Here is a 16,166-nt window from a genome sequence, read left to right as displayed (position 1 = left end):
ACCATTCAATATCGGGTGATCACGTTCTGTCATAATTTGTTGTCAGCGTGATCATGTTTGTAATCATGTTGATAGAGCTTGAAGACTCTGCTGTTATTATTGATTCATTCCAGAATCCTAGCTCAATAACCTTGGATACAGTCATTTGCGGGTCAAGTGTTAATGACTGTTTCTACATATAAATGACTCATCTTTTTCAAACACCCATCACCATATCCATGAGTGGGTAAGGGTCAGGGTCAAGACTTGTTTTTGTTATGAATTATATATTACTCATGAAATCTATATGGTGCTCTGTACAGCTTAAATTATGTACTACACAAACATTTGATATGGATTTATTGATTTACAACTGTTATTCCTTTACAATTACTTAATTAAATTTGTTCATGAAGCATGATGATAATCAGGGGTTGGAAGCGGTTCAGGGAACAGAACCGAAAACCAGAAAATAACAAAAAAAATTGAGGAACAGGATCAGAACTGTGAACGAAAGTGATCTATACCGTTCTGGAACAGGACAGTTCATTTAAAAGCATGGTGACCGATTAATAACATTATTTTACATTCCAGGCATTTTTTTCATATTCCAGTGTCTGCCTGCCAGCTGAAAATCTTCACCAGTGTGTCTGCATGTGTAGGCAACCTGCCCCTCTCCCTTCGAAGCTTAGTCTACTGTAGCCTACTGACGTTACAAGCGTGATTCAGAAATTCAGATTTATAATTAGAGAAGAATGAATTAACTTTTTCGATGCTAGTTAGAGATACTATCACGTTTCACAGTGGATTTATTAACTAAAAAAAGGTATGTTTTTTTTTATTCTGGTGCCACTCTGCACACACAAGCTTGTTAGAAAGCTAGCTAGCTAGCTCTGGTCCAACTTTAAGCCAACACTCGGAAGTTCAACGACATTCAAAGTTCCTCCATAGAAACCGCTCCTCTGTAGGAATAATGATGTGGCCCTACTTCAGATAATGCATGTTATAATAATGCCCAGCGCTTCAAGTCAAGCCTCCCCCTCCAGCATTTCTCGCTCTCTCCCCAGCTGCAAAATTTCAGTTGCATCTCATGCCCCTACATGTGACCGTCCATCGTGCATGTTAACAACTGTAGCCCAGTCTAACGGCTGAAACAACCATAGCTTGCCCGCTCCATAGCAAGCTGCTCTAAATGATGGTTCTGTTCAGAACGAAACGATTGGAAAACAATTTTGGTTCCAACCCCTGATAATAATACCACCTGATTTAGGTCAATAGTTTAGCAGAGGATATGACTCTATTTCTCTAAAGATAAAGCTTGACGTGAGTACTACTATCTGCAAATAAACTATAGTACTGCAGGCTTACTGTGTTGGAAGATCTGATTTGGAGAAAATGGTGATGCTGACTAATATGTGAAAGTAATTCCATTATTCATTATTGTGCACAACACTTAAAGTCTACAAATCTAAATAACAATACATTAATTATCAACTTAAATAGTATGCCTTCCAATAACCCATAAGGGTACCTACCACCCTTTTAGCGATATTGTGTACACCAGAAATAATGAAATAGTAATTATACAAGCACCTGAAACAACGCAGAAACAAGCATTCCAGCGGTTGACGTGCATTCATAATGTATAATTGTACACAAACTTTATATTCGACTCAAATCAGCCCTGTTTAGCATGAGAAAAAATTGTTATCAGCCTCGCATATCTTCTTCTAGACTAGCACACTACCAGAAGTTTCACAAGTACATGCAGTGAGAGATGCAAATTTGGGTCAAAGACGCAGGAGTGTTAAAGAGTTCACAAATCAGATGACATCCCAAAATCTGGATAATACACTGCTTTTTTTGTGTTACATAGAAAGTTGCTCCCCTGGAAAAAAAGGTACAGCCACAGCCTTCTTCTTTTTTAAAAATCTTCTTCTTCTTCTCTTCATTGAGGTCAGAGGCTTCACTGTTTCGGCACAGATGTGTCATCTCTCTCTACTCCCTCTGATCCTCCTGATACTAAAACAGACCGAAGAAGAAGCAGAATTTAGCACTGCAGATGGAATGAAGAATTCATTTTGCCATTACTCAGCAAGGCTATAATGACATGAGCAAGATTGAGGTGTCTCACAAAAGGTTGTGATAAGCACAATACTACTAAAAACATACGCCAATGATTCAATTGGTACTACTGATCCTGGTGAAACACTTCCTATGAATACCCTCCTTATAATGCATTATGCATAGCTCACGTGTTATTAATGAACTTATAATGCATTATAAAGACCGTATTCATCGGATGTGTTACCAATAACCCAAGTGAAAAGCAGAGGCTACTCCAAGAGGGAGCGATTTAGCTGGCCCATGCCTCTACGACAAGGAACATAAATTCTACTGTGTCTCAGAGGTATAAGGCACCTGGTGTTAAAAATAACACTGCTACATAAAGATGCTTGGCAACCAAGAACTGGGTTGGGGGTTGGTGACGCTCAGAGAAGGCTTGAATTGGAAAGTTGTTTGTTGGTCATTTCTCAAGGATGGGGCTAAACCCAATTCAAGTCCTGTAAAGGTGAAACAACTGGACCTGGAATATATTCTAACCACTGTCCCGTGTTTTCACATACTCAACACAAAAATGAACACCAACAAATAGAACAGACACAAGAAACACTGTAAACGCCACAAAATGTCCTGTCCCATTTCTTTATTGAACAAAGGACGAACCAGTGAAGTGTTGCTGTACGATACAATAAGTCAAATGCATTTTGCATTTGGGATGGGTAACACACTAATATAGTATACTCTGGCCCTGGAATAGGAACATATGAAATAAGCTGAAATGTACACTTTTTGATACCTGGAAGTATTCTCGAGGCTTTAGTCACCCGCCAAAGAACGTACATTTCAGTAGCTGATATGTTTAAACACAAACTGACAAAAAATGTCCTGGAGCTCAACTACGAAAATACTGTGGCAAACCACTTTGTACACTTGTACAGTTTTGCCCTGAATATATTTTCACCACAAAACGTGTTGATTAGATAGGAAGGCATGTCATTCACTTTATAACTGAACACTATCGCAGAACATCTCGATAAGATTTGCCATGGTTCTGGGCACCGACACCCTCTCACACGTCTGAGTTGTGATCAACATTTCTTATTAGAATGCATCCCATCTATTTGACAATATAACTAATGGACTATTCATTAATAATCACCTCATAAAGACGTTCGTTGTAGATTTCAATCATGCACTGCAGCCTTTATGGAGTGTCAAATTACTTACATTGAAATAACTCATTAATGAGCTTTATTTAGACCCCGTTAATTATGCATGGCTTTTAAATTGCTCTCAAGCTGTGTTAAATGGCGGTCCTTCATGTGTCCCTGAATTATGCATACAATGTATGCATTTGATGTTGAAAACGGATCAATAAATGCATTTAATATTGTTATGGACACAAAATGGTCGTCCTGTTACTTTGCTAATAGTGTGCAAATCGGGATGTACAAGATGTAGGGGATGTCAGGGACACAAGCATCAGAACCATCAGAACCATAACCAGTGTCAAAAGTGAAAGTGTACAAGCTGAAATCATTTGTGTGTAACTGTTACTGATGACATAGGCCTACACCAGACTAGTCCTGATAGTCCTGAGGGGGATATCAAGGCTAATACCAGTCTAAACCGGTTTGGGTCTACGTGTGTGTGTGTGTGTGTGTCAGGGGACACTAGTGTCACTGACCTGTGTCCCCCTGGTTTCCGTTGAGGGCCTCGCCACTGCTGCTCACTTCCTCATCCTCCCCCTCCCCCTCAGGCTTGTCAGAAGGCTTAATCTTCTTCCTGGTCATGTGACCACGGAAGCCAGCCTGGATCTTGGCAGCTGCCTTGTTGGCCTCGGGGTCATCCAGAGGTATGTCCATGATGTCCTCCTCCTCCTGGGGTTGGCTGCATTCTTCCTATAGGAGGACAAGTATATCTGAGAAGTTAGGTGATTTAGAGGGGGCTTGGTTGGGGTAATGTAGCACGAGTAGGGGCCCCAGATTAACTTCTGCCTAGGAGCCCAAAATGACTAAATCCGCCTGAGGACAACAGCAGTGGAGATCAGCCTGTTTATGGTTGTCAACGATAGTGAAATATCCTCCTCAATTGTATCTTCAGGGTCCTAAATGGTCCAAGGGCTTAAGTCTAGGAGGCCCTTAAATCACACTGTCACTCTACGGACAGAAGCTCTATCTTCTCTGTTGTTTTTCCTCACACCTATTGCCTTAACTTCTGCCTTTGCTAAACTGGAACGGGGTAACTGCTATGTAAACAATGTTCCCAAACTGCTTAACCTGACACTCGAACAGTATGCACAGAACGGAAATACGTTTCTCTGCTTCAAAGTGATCCCCAAGTTCAAAAGTGGCCAGTCAGTCAGACTGTCCATCAAGAGTGAAAAGAACATAAAGGGAATTCAACATTAGATCTCTCAGACTCTCTCTCTCTCACACTCTCATAACACAAAGACAGCCCCATTGTATACCTTGTAGCTCATCATTGGCAGAATACACCAAGCTGGTGAGTGGTGGGTGGGTTGGTGGGTGACATAGAACTGTCCTTATTCACAAGTGGTTACCGAACAGTGACATGGTTGTCAGCAATCATCCACACACGTCCGCTGCACCCCACCAGTTGCTCATCCCCTCATACATTTTTTTTTGGTGCATAGGCAAAACAAAGAAAGCCCACTGCACTGTAAAGAGATGCATTTGAGAGTGTCCTCAGTGAAACCCCTTAGCGTGGGAGTGTGACCACCCACTATTACAGATAGCATTCATTAGTTTCAGGTCTAACGGCTGAGTAGGATGCCAACATTCGCATATCTTACAGCAGCAGAAAGACAGGAGTGTTTTTCGTTCCATCGTGAGGTTTCTCTAACTCGTCAAGGGGTTAATCTACAGTACGCTCTAAATGTGTCGTCTCAATGAGCTCAAATGACAAAGAAACATACTCATACTTTTAACAGCCTATATACTCATTCTGGCTATCAATATCATTCTACCATAGATATTCATAAAGTATTCATTTAAAGCCTTTCAAACAATCCATAAGCAAATAATATAGGACAAATTGGGCAGAAAGTTGCCTTGTGAAGAAAGCTGAAGCAGGTGCAGTGGACACCAGGTAGATCAGAGCTGGAGTTTTCAGGGCTGATGAAACAAGCAAGTCAAAAGACCATAACAAGGAAACAAATGATTTTCTGACGGTTCCTAAAATATAAATCTCGTTCAACACATATATAAAATCCATCACCCAATTAGAATGATGTAAAAAAGCTGTAATGCTGTTAAAAAGCTGTAACGAAGGAAGAGTTTTGTATAATTACTTGTTAGATATGGGTTCGGTATATTAAGCAATACAATTCATTTCAAGCATGTACTCACAATGTGGCAGTCCATGATGAGCAATCTGAGAGATGACAGTCTTCGGATGAACTGACCTAAAATGCCTTTTGCCTGTACTTGACCGAGAAAGATGTATCTCGTGCCTCAATAGAGACGTCTCGTTCCCACTAACAGACACTCCCTAGTATTAGCTTGCATAGAGTGTGTGAGAGAGAGGGTGGGAGAGAGAAAGAGAGAGTGTGAAACAACCCCCTGCAAGCACACAAACCATGTGGTCTATCCTCCCAGTCTCATTAAGGTTGATAACCTGCTCTGCTCCCACAGACCTACTGTACCCCTCACTTCAAAGACTTACCTGACCTCAAAGTACAGTATATGACAAAGTCATCAACGAAGGGTCTCGCACATTGCAAAAATATTTTTAAGTGATAAATGTAAGTTATGTCCACTTTAACACATGGTGTCTGGCCATTTGGCACATGCCACATACTGTACCATTTGGCACATGCCACATACTGTACCATTTGGCACATGCCACAGACTGTACCATTTGGCACATGCCACATACTTTATTTGGCACATGCCAAGTAAAGTGTTTTTTTTATTTATTTTATTTTACCTTTATTTAACCAGGCAAGTCAGTTAAGAACAAATTCTTATTTTCAATGACGGCCTGGGAACAGTGGGTTAACTGCCTGTTCAGGGGCAGAACGACAGATTTGTACCTTGTCAGCTCGGGGGTTTGAACTCACAACCTTCCGGTTACTAGTCCAACGCTCTAACCACTAGGCTACCCTGCCGCCCTGCCGTGTAACCGGAAAACCTAAGAGAAACCACGCACACAATGTACAGACATGTACAGTACATGTCGTACTGGTTTTGTTGCTCAGTTGTACACACTTAGAGGGAGAACTAAAAACCCTTTCCATCATTCAGATCCCAGATGCCACCCCCGCCCTCGCTCATTGCCTCTGAGACAGGGAGGAGAGCGGCAAACACATCCATGTGTCCGTGTTCCTCTCTTACATGACTGCCTCCCCCTGTTTCATCCCATTATGTCAATACATTATCTTTAAAAAAAATCCACCTGGTCACGCTTTGCTTCAGCTTTGAGTTAAAAGGTCTGAAACGTACAATCAATATGTTTTCTTACGGTCTGTTCTCCTCACCAGATGTATGTTGGAAATGTACGATTCTGTTTGGTTTGGGTTGTGACATGTGGGTGTGTGTGTGTTTGTGTGATATGCGTGTGTGTGTGTGACATGTGATGTGTATGTGTGAGTCATTAATTGTCACCTTGTTAATCTATCAAAGCCAATTTAAGGATGAGTACAGTACAGTGACTAAACTGCCCTTTGCCTACAGATAGAGATCAGTCATAACGTCCCTGGGAATAAAGAACAGCAAAAAAAAGTGGACAAAGTCACTGGACAAGACATTTGGTATAGGTCAGAGTAGACGGCCTACATTTAAAGGCGAGAAATAGAGAAGGGATGGATATGCTGCAGATACAGGTAAGTTAAGTTGCAAAATACAGTGATCCAATGAATAAAAACTAACCAGTCTCCCTTTTCTCAGTTTATCTTCCACCATCCATATGCACAAATGCTCATTGTCTAGCAAACTATCTACAGGTAGTTCATCATGTGCATCTCCATCTTCCAGACCTGCCGTGATAAGACCAAGAAGGGAAAAGGACGGTGCAAGTTTCCATGGTAACATCCCTCTAAATCCTACTCTCCCTACCTCCCAGCCTAAGACCACCCTTTGGCCCAAATATATCAAATCGGTTATTGGTGACAACCCACTTGGCACACATTGGTGGAATCCACGTTGTTTCCATGTCATTTCAATAAAATTTAATTGAACCAAAGTGGAATAGATGTTGAATTGATGTCTGTGCCAAGTGGGAAGAGTCTAAATCATGCAATTCACATTAGCTCATAAATCTTGTTTTGGGCTCAATGATCATTTAGACTGGAATAACCAAGAACAAACAGAACATGGCACTGAAAATTCAGATCCAATATATTAGGCTATGCACAAACAAACACACGCACTAGGGTTGGACGATGTCAAACCACCGTTGGGCTAGAGACAGAAATCGCATGCTACAACTGGACGAATCATGACAAAAGATGTTGTTGAAAGTCTGGGTTGAGGCTAAGTGCATGCAAATCTTTGCTAATATTCCTTTCTGGTGAAGCTTCAGCAAGGAACAGGTTTTTGTGTGTGTGTCTGTGTGGCGCCCACATGACGGAGCAAAGTGACAGCTGCAACCGATGAGGAACGGGCTGTCTTGCCATTAGGTTATAAATCATGGGCTGCATAGAAGCAAAGTCTACATTCTTCAGAACTGGACGATAATTGTTTTAATTGCCTCATCCTCCTCTCTTAATATTGTTTGTTCAATCTGTCATAAAGCTGTGACTGAGAATAGTCTACGTCTAGGCCTAGAGACTCCGACTTTCACTCCTGTTCTTTCTGAAAGTGGCAACTTCAGGACAACACCTTCTTAGGCTATTATAATATTTGGAAAATAGGCTACTGTTATTCATTTTAACTGTCTTAAAAGCTTTTTTGATAGGCCTAGAGGGATGATATTTTATTGGCAATTTGGTTTTCAACCTTGCATGATGGGATTTATCCACACCGCAAGGATCATTTCTTTCTTAATAAGCTTAAACTTGATTAAACTTGTCAACAATACTTACCACAAAAAAAAATGAAACATGGTAAAGCCCCAAAATTGCCCTCGATGGAGGCCTGTGTTTCAGACATAAGGATGTGGATGGCTGCAAATGTTCTACTTTTAAACTCGGACGAAACAGAGATGCTTGTTCTAGGTCCCAAGAAACAAAGAGATCTTCTGTTGAATCTGACAATTAATCTTGATGGTTGTACAGGATAAAGCACTAAATAAACTTCAGTTAGTGCTAAACACAGCTGCTAGAATCTTGACTAGAATCAAAACTTTTTATCATATTACTCCAGTGCTAGCCTCCCTACACTGGCTTCCTATCAAGGCAAGGGCTGATTTCAAGGTTTTACTGCTAACCTACAAAGCATTACATGGGCTTGCTCCTACCTATCTTTCCGATTTGGTCCTGCCGTACACACCTACACGTACGCTACGGTCACAAGACGCAGGCCTCCTAACTGTCCTTAGAATTTCTAAGCAAACAGCTGGAGGCAGGGCTTTCTCCTAAAGAGCTCCGTTTTTATGGAATGGTTTGCCTACCCATGTGAGAGACACAGACTCGGTCTCAACTTTTAAGTCTTTATTGAAGACTCATCTCTTCAGTAGGTCCTAAGATTGAGTGTAGTCAGGCCCAGGAGTGTGAAGGTGAATGGAAAGGCACAGGAGCAACGAACCGCCCTTGCTGTCTCTGCCTGGCCAGTTCCCCTCTCTCCACTGGGATTCTCTGTCTCTAACCCTATTACAGGGGCTGAGTCACTGGCTTACTGGTGCTCTTCCATGCCGTCCCTAGGAGGGGTGTGTCACTTGAGTGGGTTGAGTCACTAACGTGATCTTCCTGTCTGGGTTGGCGCCCCCCCTTAGGTTGTGCCGTGGCGGAGATCTTTGTGGGCTATACTCAGCCTTGTCTCAGGATGGTAGGTTGGTGGTTGAAGATATCCCTCTAGTGGTGTGGGGGATGTGCTTTGGCAAAGTGGGTGGGGTTATATCCTGCCTGTTTGTCCCTGTCTAGGGGTATCGTCAGATGGGGCCACAGTGTCTCCCGACCCCTCTTGTCTCAGCCTCCAGTATTTATGCTGCAGTAGTTTGTGTTGGGGGGCTAGGGTCAGTCTGTTATATCTGGAGTACTTCTCCTGTCTTATCCGGTGTCCTGTGTGAATTTAAGTATGCTCTCTCTAATTATTTATTTCTCTCTCTCGGAGGACCTGAGCCCTAGGACCATGCCTCAGGACTACCTGGCCTGATGACTCCTTGCTGTTCCCAGTCCACCTGGCCGTGCTGCTGCTCCAGTTTCAACTGTTCTGCCTGCGGCTATGGAACCCTGACCTGTTCACCGGATGTGCTACCTGTCCCAGACCGGCTGTTTTCGAATCTCTAGAGACAGCAGGAGCGGTAGAGAGACTCTGAATGATCGGCTATGAAAAGCCAACTGACATTTACTCCTGAGGTGCTGACCTGTTGCACCCTCGACAGCCACTGTGATTATTATTATTTGACCCTGCTGGTCATCAATGAACATTTGTGTAACGGTTTTCTTGAGTCGAAGGAGAGGCGGACCAAAATGCAGCGTGGTTTCTATTCATGGTTCTTTAATAAAGACTCTACACATGAACAAACTAACAAAACAAGAACTGTGAAAACCCAAAACGGCCCTATCTGGTGCAAACACAGAGACAGGAACAATTACCCACAAAACCCAACACCAAACAGGCTACCTAAATATGGTTCCCAATCAGAGACAATGACTAACACCTGCCTCTGATTGAGAACCACATCAGGCCAAACATAGAAAGAGACAAACTAGACATGTAACATAGAATGCCCACTCAGACCTGGCCAACCAACCTTTCCCCTAACTGTAACCCTTTTAGAAAACCTTTCCCCTAACCCCTTAACCTACCTCCTAAACTTTTTTTAAATTTTTGTAATTATTTTATTTTTTGAATTTTACCCCTTTTTCTCCCCAATTTCATGGTATCCAACTGTTGTAGTAGCTACTATCTTGTCTCATCGCTACAACTCCCGTACGGGCTCGGGAGAGACGAAGGTTGAAAGTCATGCGTCCTCCGATACACAACCCAACCAAGCCGCACTGCTTCTTAACACAGCGCACATCCAACCCGGAAGCCAGCCACACCAATGCGCCGGAGGAAACACCGTGCACCTGGCCACCTTGGTTAGCGTACACTGCGCCCAGCCCGCCACAGGAGTCGCTGGTGTGCGATGAGACAAGGACACCCCTACCGACCAAGCCCTCCCTAACCCAGGTGACGCTAGGCCAATTGTGCGTCGCCCCACGGACCTCCCGGTCGCGGCCGGTTACGACAGAGCCTGGGCGCGAACCCAGGGACTCTGATGGCACAGCTGGCGCTGCAGTACAGCACCCTTAACCACTGCGCCATCCGGGAGGCCCTCTACCTCCTAAACTTAACCTTTAACCCCTAGCCTAGCTAACGTTAGCCATATTGTACGTTTTGCAAATTCGTAACATATAATACGAATTGTAATTCGTAACATATCATAATGGGTGATGGGCATCCTAAATATATAGCAAACGAAATGTAACATATCAAGAGTGTCTCGGATTTATGTACAGAATTAAATGAAATGCTCTGAGACCAGGTTGATGACATAGACTGACCAGGTGAACCCAGGTGATAGCTACTATCACTTGTTAAATCCACTTCAAATCAGTGTAGATGAAGGGGCGGGGGGACAGGATAAAGAAGGATTTTTAAGCCTTGAGACAATTAGGACACGGATTGTGTATGTGTGCAATTCAGGGGGTGAATGGGCAAGACAAAAGATTTAAGTGCCTTTGAACGGGGTATGGTAGTAGGTGCCATGCGCACCGGTTTGAGTATGTCAAGAACTGCAACGCTGCTGGGTTTCTCACACTCAACAGTTTCCTGTGTGTATCAAGAATGGTACACCGCCCAAAGGACATCCAGCCAACTTGACACAACTGTGGGAAGCATTGGAGTCAACATCCGTGTGGAATGCTTTTGACACCTTGTAGAGTCCATGCCCCAACAAATGGAGGTTGTTCTGAGGGCAAAAGGGGGTGCAAAAAAAGACTGCTACTTGAAATGTGTCTGCTTAAGGCGAACGGATGACATTCAAAGTCCCTACATGTCATCATGAGGAAGCGGAACTGTTTTTGGGGCATTTTCAATCACCTCTCACTGGAGACCCCGAGTGGAGAGGTACAGAGCGATGTTGTTGATCAGAGATGTCCTTGAAGGGTTTATTTTTAATACAGCTACTTGGGACAGGAATGGGAGCAGTCTGCAAAGGACATATTTCATTAGAGTTCATTAGAGTGTCTGAACCAGGTGAATAACCTGCATAAGCTGCTACTGCTAGCATACTGCCAATACTGTCTGTTAGGAAAGATGTTTCCATTAAAAGTGTGGTTATACTGCAGACCAAACTTATACGTACACTGTATAACCAAAGTGATATATTTTGCAACAATAAAATGTCTGCTTGCTACATGGATTTTTCCCAATGACAATCGAGCCGTTATGACCAATCCACAATGACCTGTGTCAATATATAAAACCTGCAATGGATAAATGAAATACTGAATGACAGTGAGTAAATGACTTTACTGTGCATAAAAATTCCTCCCAAAAATCAGCAAAACATTTAACTTTAAATGGTCATAAGTCTTGTCCACGCTGTCCTTTATTTGTCCTTCTGGCATGTGCTCTGAGTCATCAGCTTAGTCTGTATCCTATTTGCCAAGTCCTTTTAGTTCAGTTTCCCTGTACTCCACTGCGTCCTCCTGTTGCTCAGTTGTGCCCCCCGTCTCCTTCTCAACGTCCTCTTGCTGGAGCTCTACAGATCTAACCTTGTTCTCCTGACCAGCTTCTCCTTGTATATTTGAAGGATCTTATCAATATGTGTTTAAAATGTATTTTTCATCCATTTCCATGTCATCATCATTGATGTGAGGATCATCATTCTCCTGCTTATTATCTATCTTTGTAGAATCCTGCTGAGATATGTCTTCACAGATTTCCTTCTTATTTAGATCTTTGTTCTCATGATCAGTGTCATCCTCTTGTTTCTGCTTTATTTCAGAGGCCTGCTGATTAGGAGTGCTGATGTTCACCTTACTCAGTTTCTCCTCATCCTCGTTACTTGAATCAGATTTGTAATCTTGTTCCATGTCTATATCAGCAGCCTCCTGCTACATTGCCTTAATCTGAGCTTCAGCCTCAGCAGTGAATGCCTCTGCAGGGAGGAGGTGAGGGCCCTCGGAGTGTGGTGTCAGGAAAATAACCTCACACTCAACGTCAACAAAACTAAGGAGATGATTGTGGACTTCAGGAAACAGCAGAGGGAACACCCCCCTATCCACATCGATGGAACAGTAGTGGAGAGGGTAGCAAGTTTTAAGTTCCTCGGCATACACATCACAGACAAACTGAATTGGTCCACTCATATAGACAGCATCGTGAAGAAGGCGCAGCAGCGCCTCTTCAACCTCAGGAGGCTGAAGAAATTCGGCTTGTCACCAAAAGCACTCACAAACTTCTACAGATGCACAATCGAGAGCATCCTGGCGGGCTGTATCACCGCCTGGTATGGCAACTGCACCGCCCTCAACCGTAAGGCTCTCCAGAGGGTAGTGAGGTCTGCACAACGCATCACCGGGGGCAAACTACCTGCCCTCCAGGACACCTACACCACCCGATGTCACAGGAAGGCCATAAAGATCATCAAGGACATCAACCACCCGAGCCACTGCCTGTTCACCCCGCTATCATCCAGAAGGCGAGGTCAGTACAGGTGCATCAAAGCTGGGACCGAGAGACTGAAAAACAGCTTCTATCTCAAGGCCATCAGACTGTTAAACAGCCACCACTAACACTGAGTGGCTGCTGCCAACACACTGACACTGACTCAACTCCAGCCACTTTAATAATGGGAATTGATGGGAAATGATGTAAATATATCACTAGCCACTTTAAACAATGCTACCTTATATAAATGTTACTTACCCTACATTATTCATCTCATATGCATACGTATATACTGTACTCTATATCATCGACGGTATCCTTATGTAATACATGTATCACTAGCCACTTTATACTATACTATGCCACTTTGTTTACATACTCATCTCATTTGTACATACTGTACCCGATACCATCTACTGTATCTTGCCTATACTGCTCTGTACCATCACTCATTCATAAATCCTTATGTACATATTCTTTATCCCCTTACACTGTGTACAAGACAGTAGTTTTGGAATTGTTAGTTAGATTACTTGTTATTACTGCATTGTCGGAACTAGAAGCACAAGCATTTCGCTACACTCGCATTAACATCTGCTAACCATGTGTATGTGACAAATAAAATTTGATTTGATTTGATTGATTTGATTTGATTCCTCTTTGATGTCAGTGTTAGATTCAACAGGGTCTTGAGTATCATCTCCAACAAGGCCTCTTCCTCAGCATCCTCAGACACAACATCTGGTCGTTTTGATTCCCTTTGTGAAGCCTCGACCGAACCTTCCTCCTCTGACTGTTGGTCGTACATTTTGACCATCAGGGTTTTAGGTACCTCCTCAGTGCTGATCTGAACAAGACTTTCCTCCTTTTGCTCTTTATCATCACCTAAAACACCTCCATTATCTGACAAGATTCTGGAGGCATCATCAATGGAGGGTGCAACTTCATGCGTTTCCCCAGTATATGTTGTGGAAACAATTAGATTCTCTATTCCTTCCTCTTCTGGAACACCCCCTGAATTGTCAGTTGTTTCCTGTAGGATAGGTTCAGGGGATACAGTTTGGGGTGGTGATAATCGTCCACTGATTTCAACCATGAGCGATATTGAACTCTCCTGAGCATCAGCAAGATCTTTGAAGCCTTCACTGAGGCCATCCTCTGCAGTGCCTTGTTCCTCACACTCTTTTGTCCCTCTCAGTTCTTCAGCACATACAGTGCTTGCTTGCGAAAGTATTCACCGCCCTTGGCATTTTTCCTATTTCGTTGCCTTACAACCTGGAATTAAAATAGATTTTGGGGGGTTTGTATCATTTGATTTACACAAAATGTTGATTTACACAAAATGCCTCCCACTTTAACGATGAAAAATGTTTTTTCTTGTGAAACAAACAAGAAATAAGACAAAAAAACTGCAAACTTCAGCGTGCATAACTATTCACCCCCCTCAAAGTCAATATTTTGTAGAGCCACCTTTTGCAGCAATTACTGCTGCAGGTCTCTTGGGGTATGGCTCTATGAGCTTGGCACATCTAGCCACTAGAATTTTTGGCCATTCTTCAAGGCAAAACTGCGCCTGCTCCTTCAAGATGGATGGGATCCGCTGGCGTACAGCAATCTTTAAGTCATTCCACAGATTCTCATATGATTGAGGTCTGGGCATTGACAAGGACATTCCAAGACATTTAAATGTTTCCCCTTAAACCACTCAAGTGTTGCTTTAGCAGTATGCTTAGGGTCATTGTCCTGCTGGAAGGTGAACCTCCGTCCCAGTCTCAAATCTCTGGAAGACTGAAACAGGTCTCCATCAAGAAGGTCTCCCCCATTCCTTCAATTCTGACCAGTTACCCAGTCCCTGCCGATGAAAAACATCCACAGAGCATGATGCTGCCACCACCATGCTTCACTGTGGGGATGGTGTGCTCGGGGTGATGAGAGGTGTTGGGTTTGCACCAGACAGCATTTTTTTATGGCCAAAATCTCAATTTAGTCTCATCTTACCAGTCTCCCACATACCTTTTGGCGAACACAATGTTTGCACATTTTTCTTTTAAGCAATGGCTTTTTTTCTGGCCACTCTTCCGTAATGCCCAGCTTTGTGGAGTGTACAGCTTAAAGTGGTCCTATGGACAGATACTCCAATCTCCGCTGTGGAGCTTTGCAGCTCCTTCAGGATTATCTTTGGTCTCTTTGTTGCCTCTCTGATTAATGCCCTCCTAGCCTGGTCTGTGAGTTTTGGTGTGTGGCCCTCTCTTGGTTTGTTGTGGTGCCATATTCTGTCAATTTTTTAATAGTGGATTTAATGGTGCTCCGTGGGATGTTCAAAGTTTCTGATATTTTTTTATAACCCAACCTTGATCTGTACTTCTCCACAACTTTGTCCCTGACCTGCTTGGAGAGCTCCTTGGTCTTCATGGTGCCGCTTGCTTGGTGGTGCCCCTTGCTTAGAGGTGTTGCAGACTCTGGGGTCTTTCAGAACAGAGACATCAAGGTTTGAGTTTGTGGGAGATGGAATCCCAACTGGCTCAATATTACCAGTTTCATCTTTTGTTTGTGATTCAGTCAGCTCACCATTTTTTTTTTGAGAATTCATAAAAAATTATACAAATTATGGGTACAATAAAATAAGTATTCAAATGTACTGAATGTCAATGTTCTCTCTAATAATCTACATCGCAGATCCATACATCGTGACTCCTTTGACATCTTCTGACTCAGACTGGTCTCTTACTGCGGTTGTGCACATTGTGGCTCCCTTACTCATTTAGTAGAATATCAGGGTGCTTGCCTATTTCATAAAAACCCAGACCTTTTCCAGACTTTTCCCAAAGCTAATGAATGTACCTCAACCTTTCTCATTTGCATCAAATGCTGTGGGGAGGTGACTGATGTAGATTTTGGGAGTGATGATTTAAAGTCAGTCTTTTCCTTTCAGGAATTGAGAGGATTATTTTAGGCCTATAATATTTGTTGTTCCACCAATTTGGTGTACGTTCTGACCTTTATTTCCTTTGTTTTGTATTTATTTAGTATGGTCAGGGCGTGAGTTGGGGTGGGCAGTCTATGTTTGTTTTTCTATGATTTGGGGATTTGTATGTTTCAGCCTAGTATGGTTCTCAATCAGAGGCAGGTGTCATTAGTTGTCTCTGATTGAGAATCATACTTAGGTAGCCTGGGTTTCACTGTTTGTTTGTGGGTGATTGTCTATGTTGATTGCTTGTGTCATCACAGTTCTCATTTAGCTTCACGGTCGTTATTTGTTTAAGGTTTTGTATAGTGTGTTTCAGTGTTTTCTTTATTAAATTTCATCATGAACACATACCACGCCGCATTTTGGTCCCC

The 16,166-nt window shown here is 42.8% G+C and overlaps 1 protein-coding gene across 1 annotated transcript; it reads right to left on the bottom strand.

Annotated features, from left to right (window-relative positions):
- Positions 1-322: 322 nt before the first annotated feature.
- Positions 323-5,605, bottom strand: LOC110507374 (neurogranin). Its single transcript, XM_021587321.2, has 3 exons — positions 5,415-5,605; positions 3,731-3,944; positions 323-2,001 (listed from the first exon to the last, which is right to left on the bottom strand). Exons 1-3 carry the CDS (start codon positions 5,427-5,429, stop codon positions 1,946-1,948), a joined length of 285 nt encoding a protein of 94 aa, XP_021442996.1. The 5' UTR covers positions 5,430-5,605; the 3' UTR covers positions 323-1,945.
- Between the last annotated feature and the right edge of the window lie 10,561 nt (positions 5,606-16,166).

This window comes from Oncorhynchus mykiss, chromosome 27, assembly GCF_013265735.2.
Source record: "Oncorhynchus mykiss isolate Arlee chromosome 27, USDA_OmykA_1.1, whole genome shotgun sequence".
In the NCBI taxonomy this organism is placed as follows: domain Eukaryota; kingdom Metazoa; phylum Chordata; class Actinopteri; order Salmoniformes; family Salmonidae; genus Oncorhynchus; species Oncorhynchus mykiss.
This window is presented reverse-complemented; position numbering and strand designations above follow the sequence as displayed.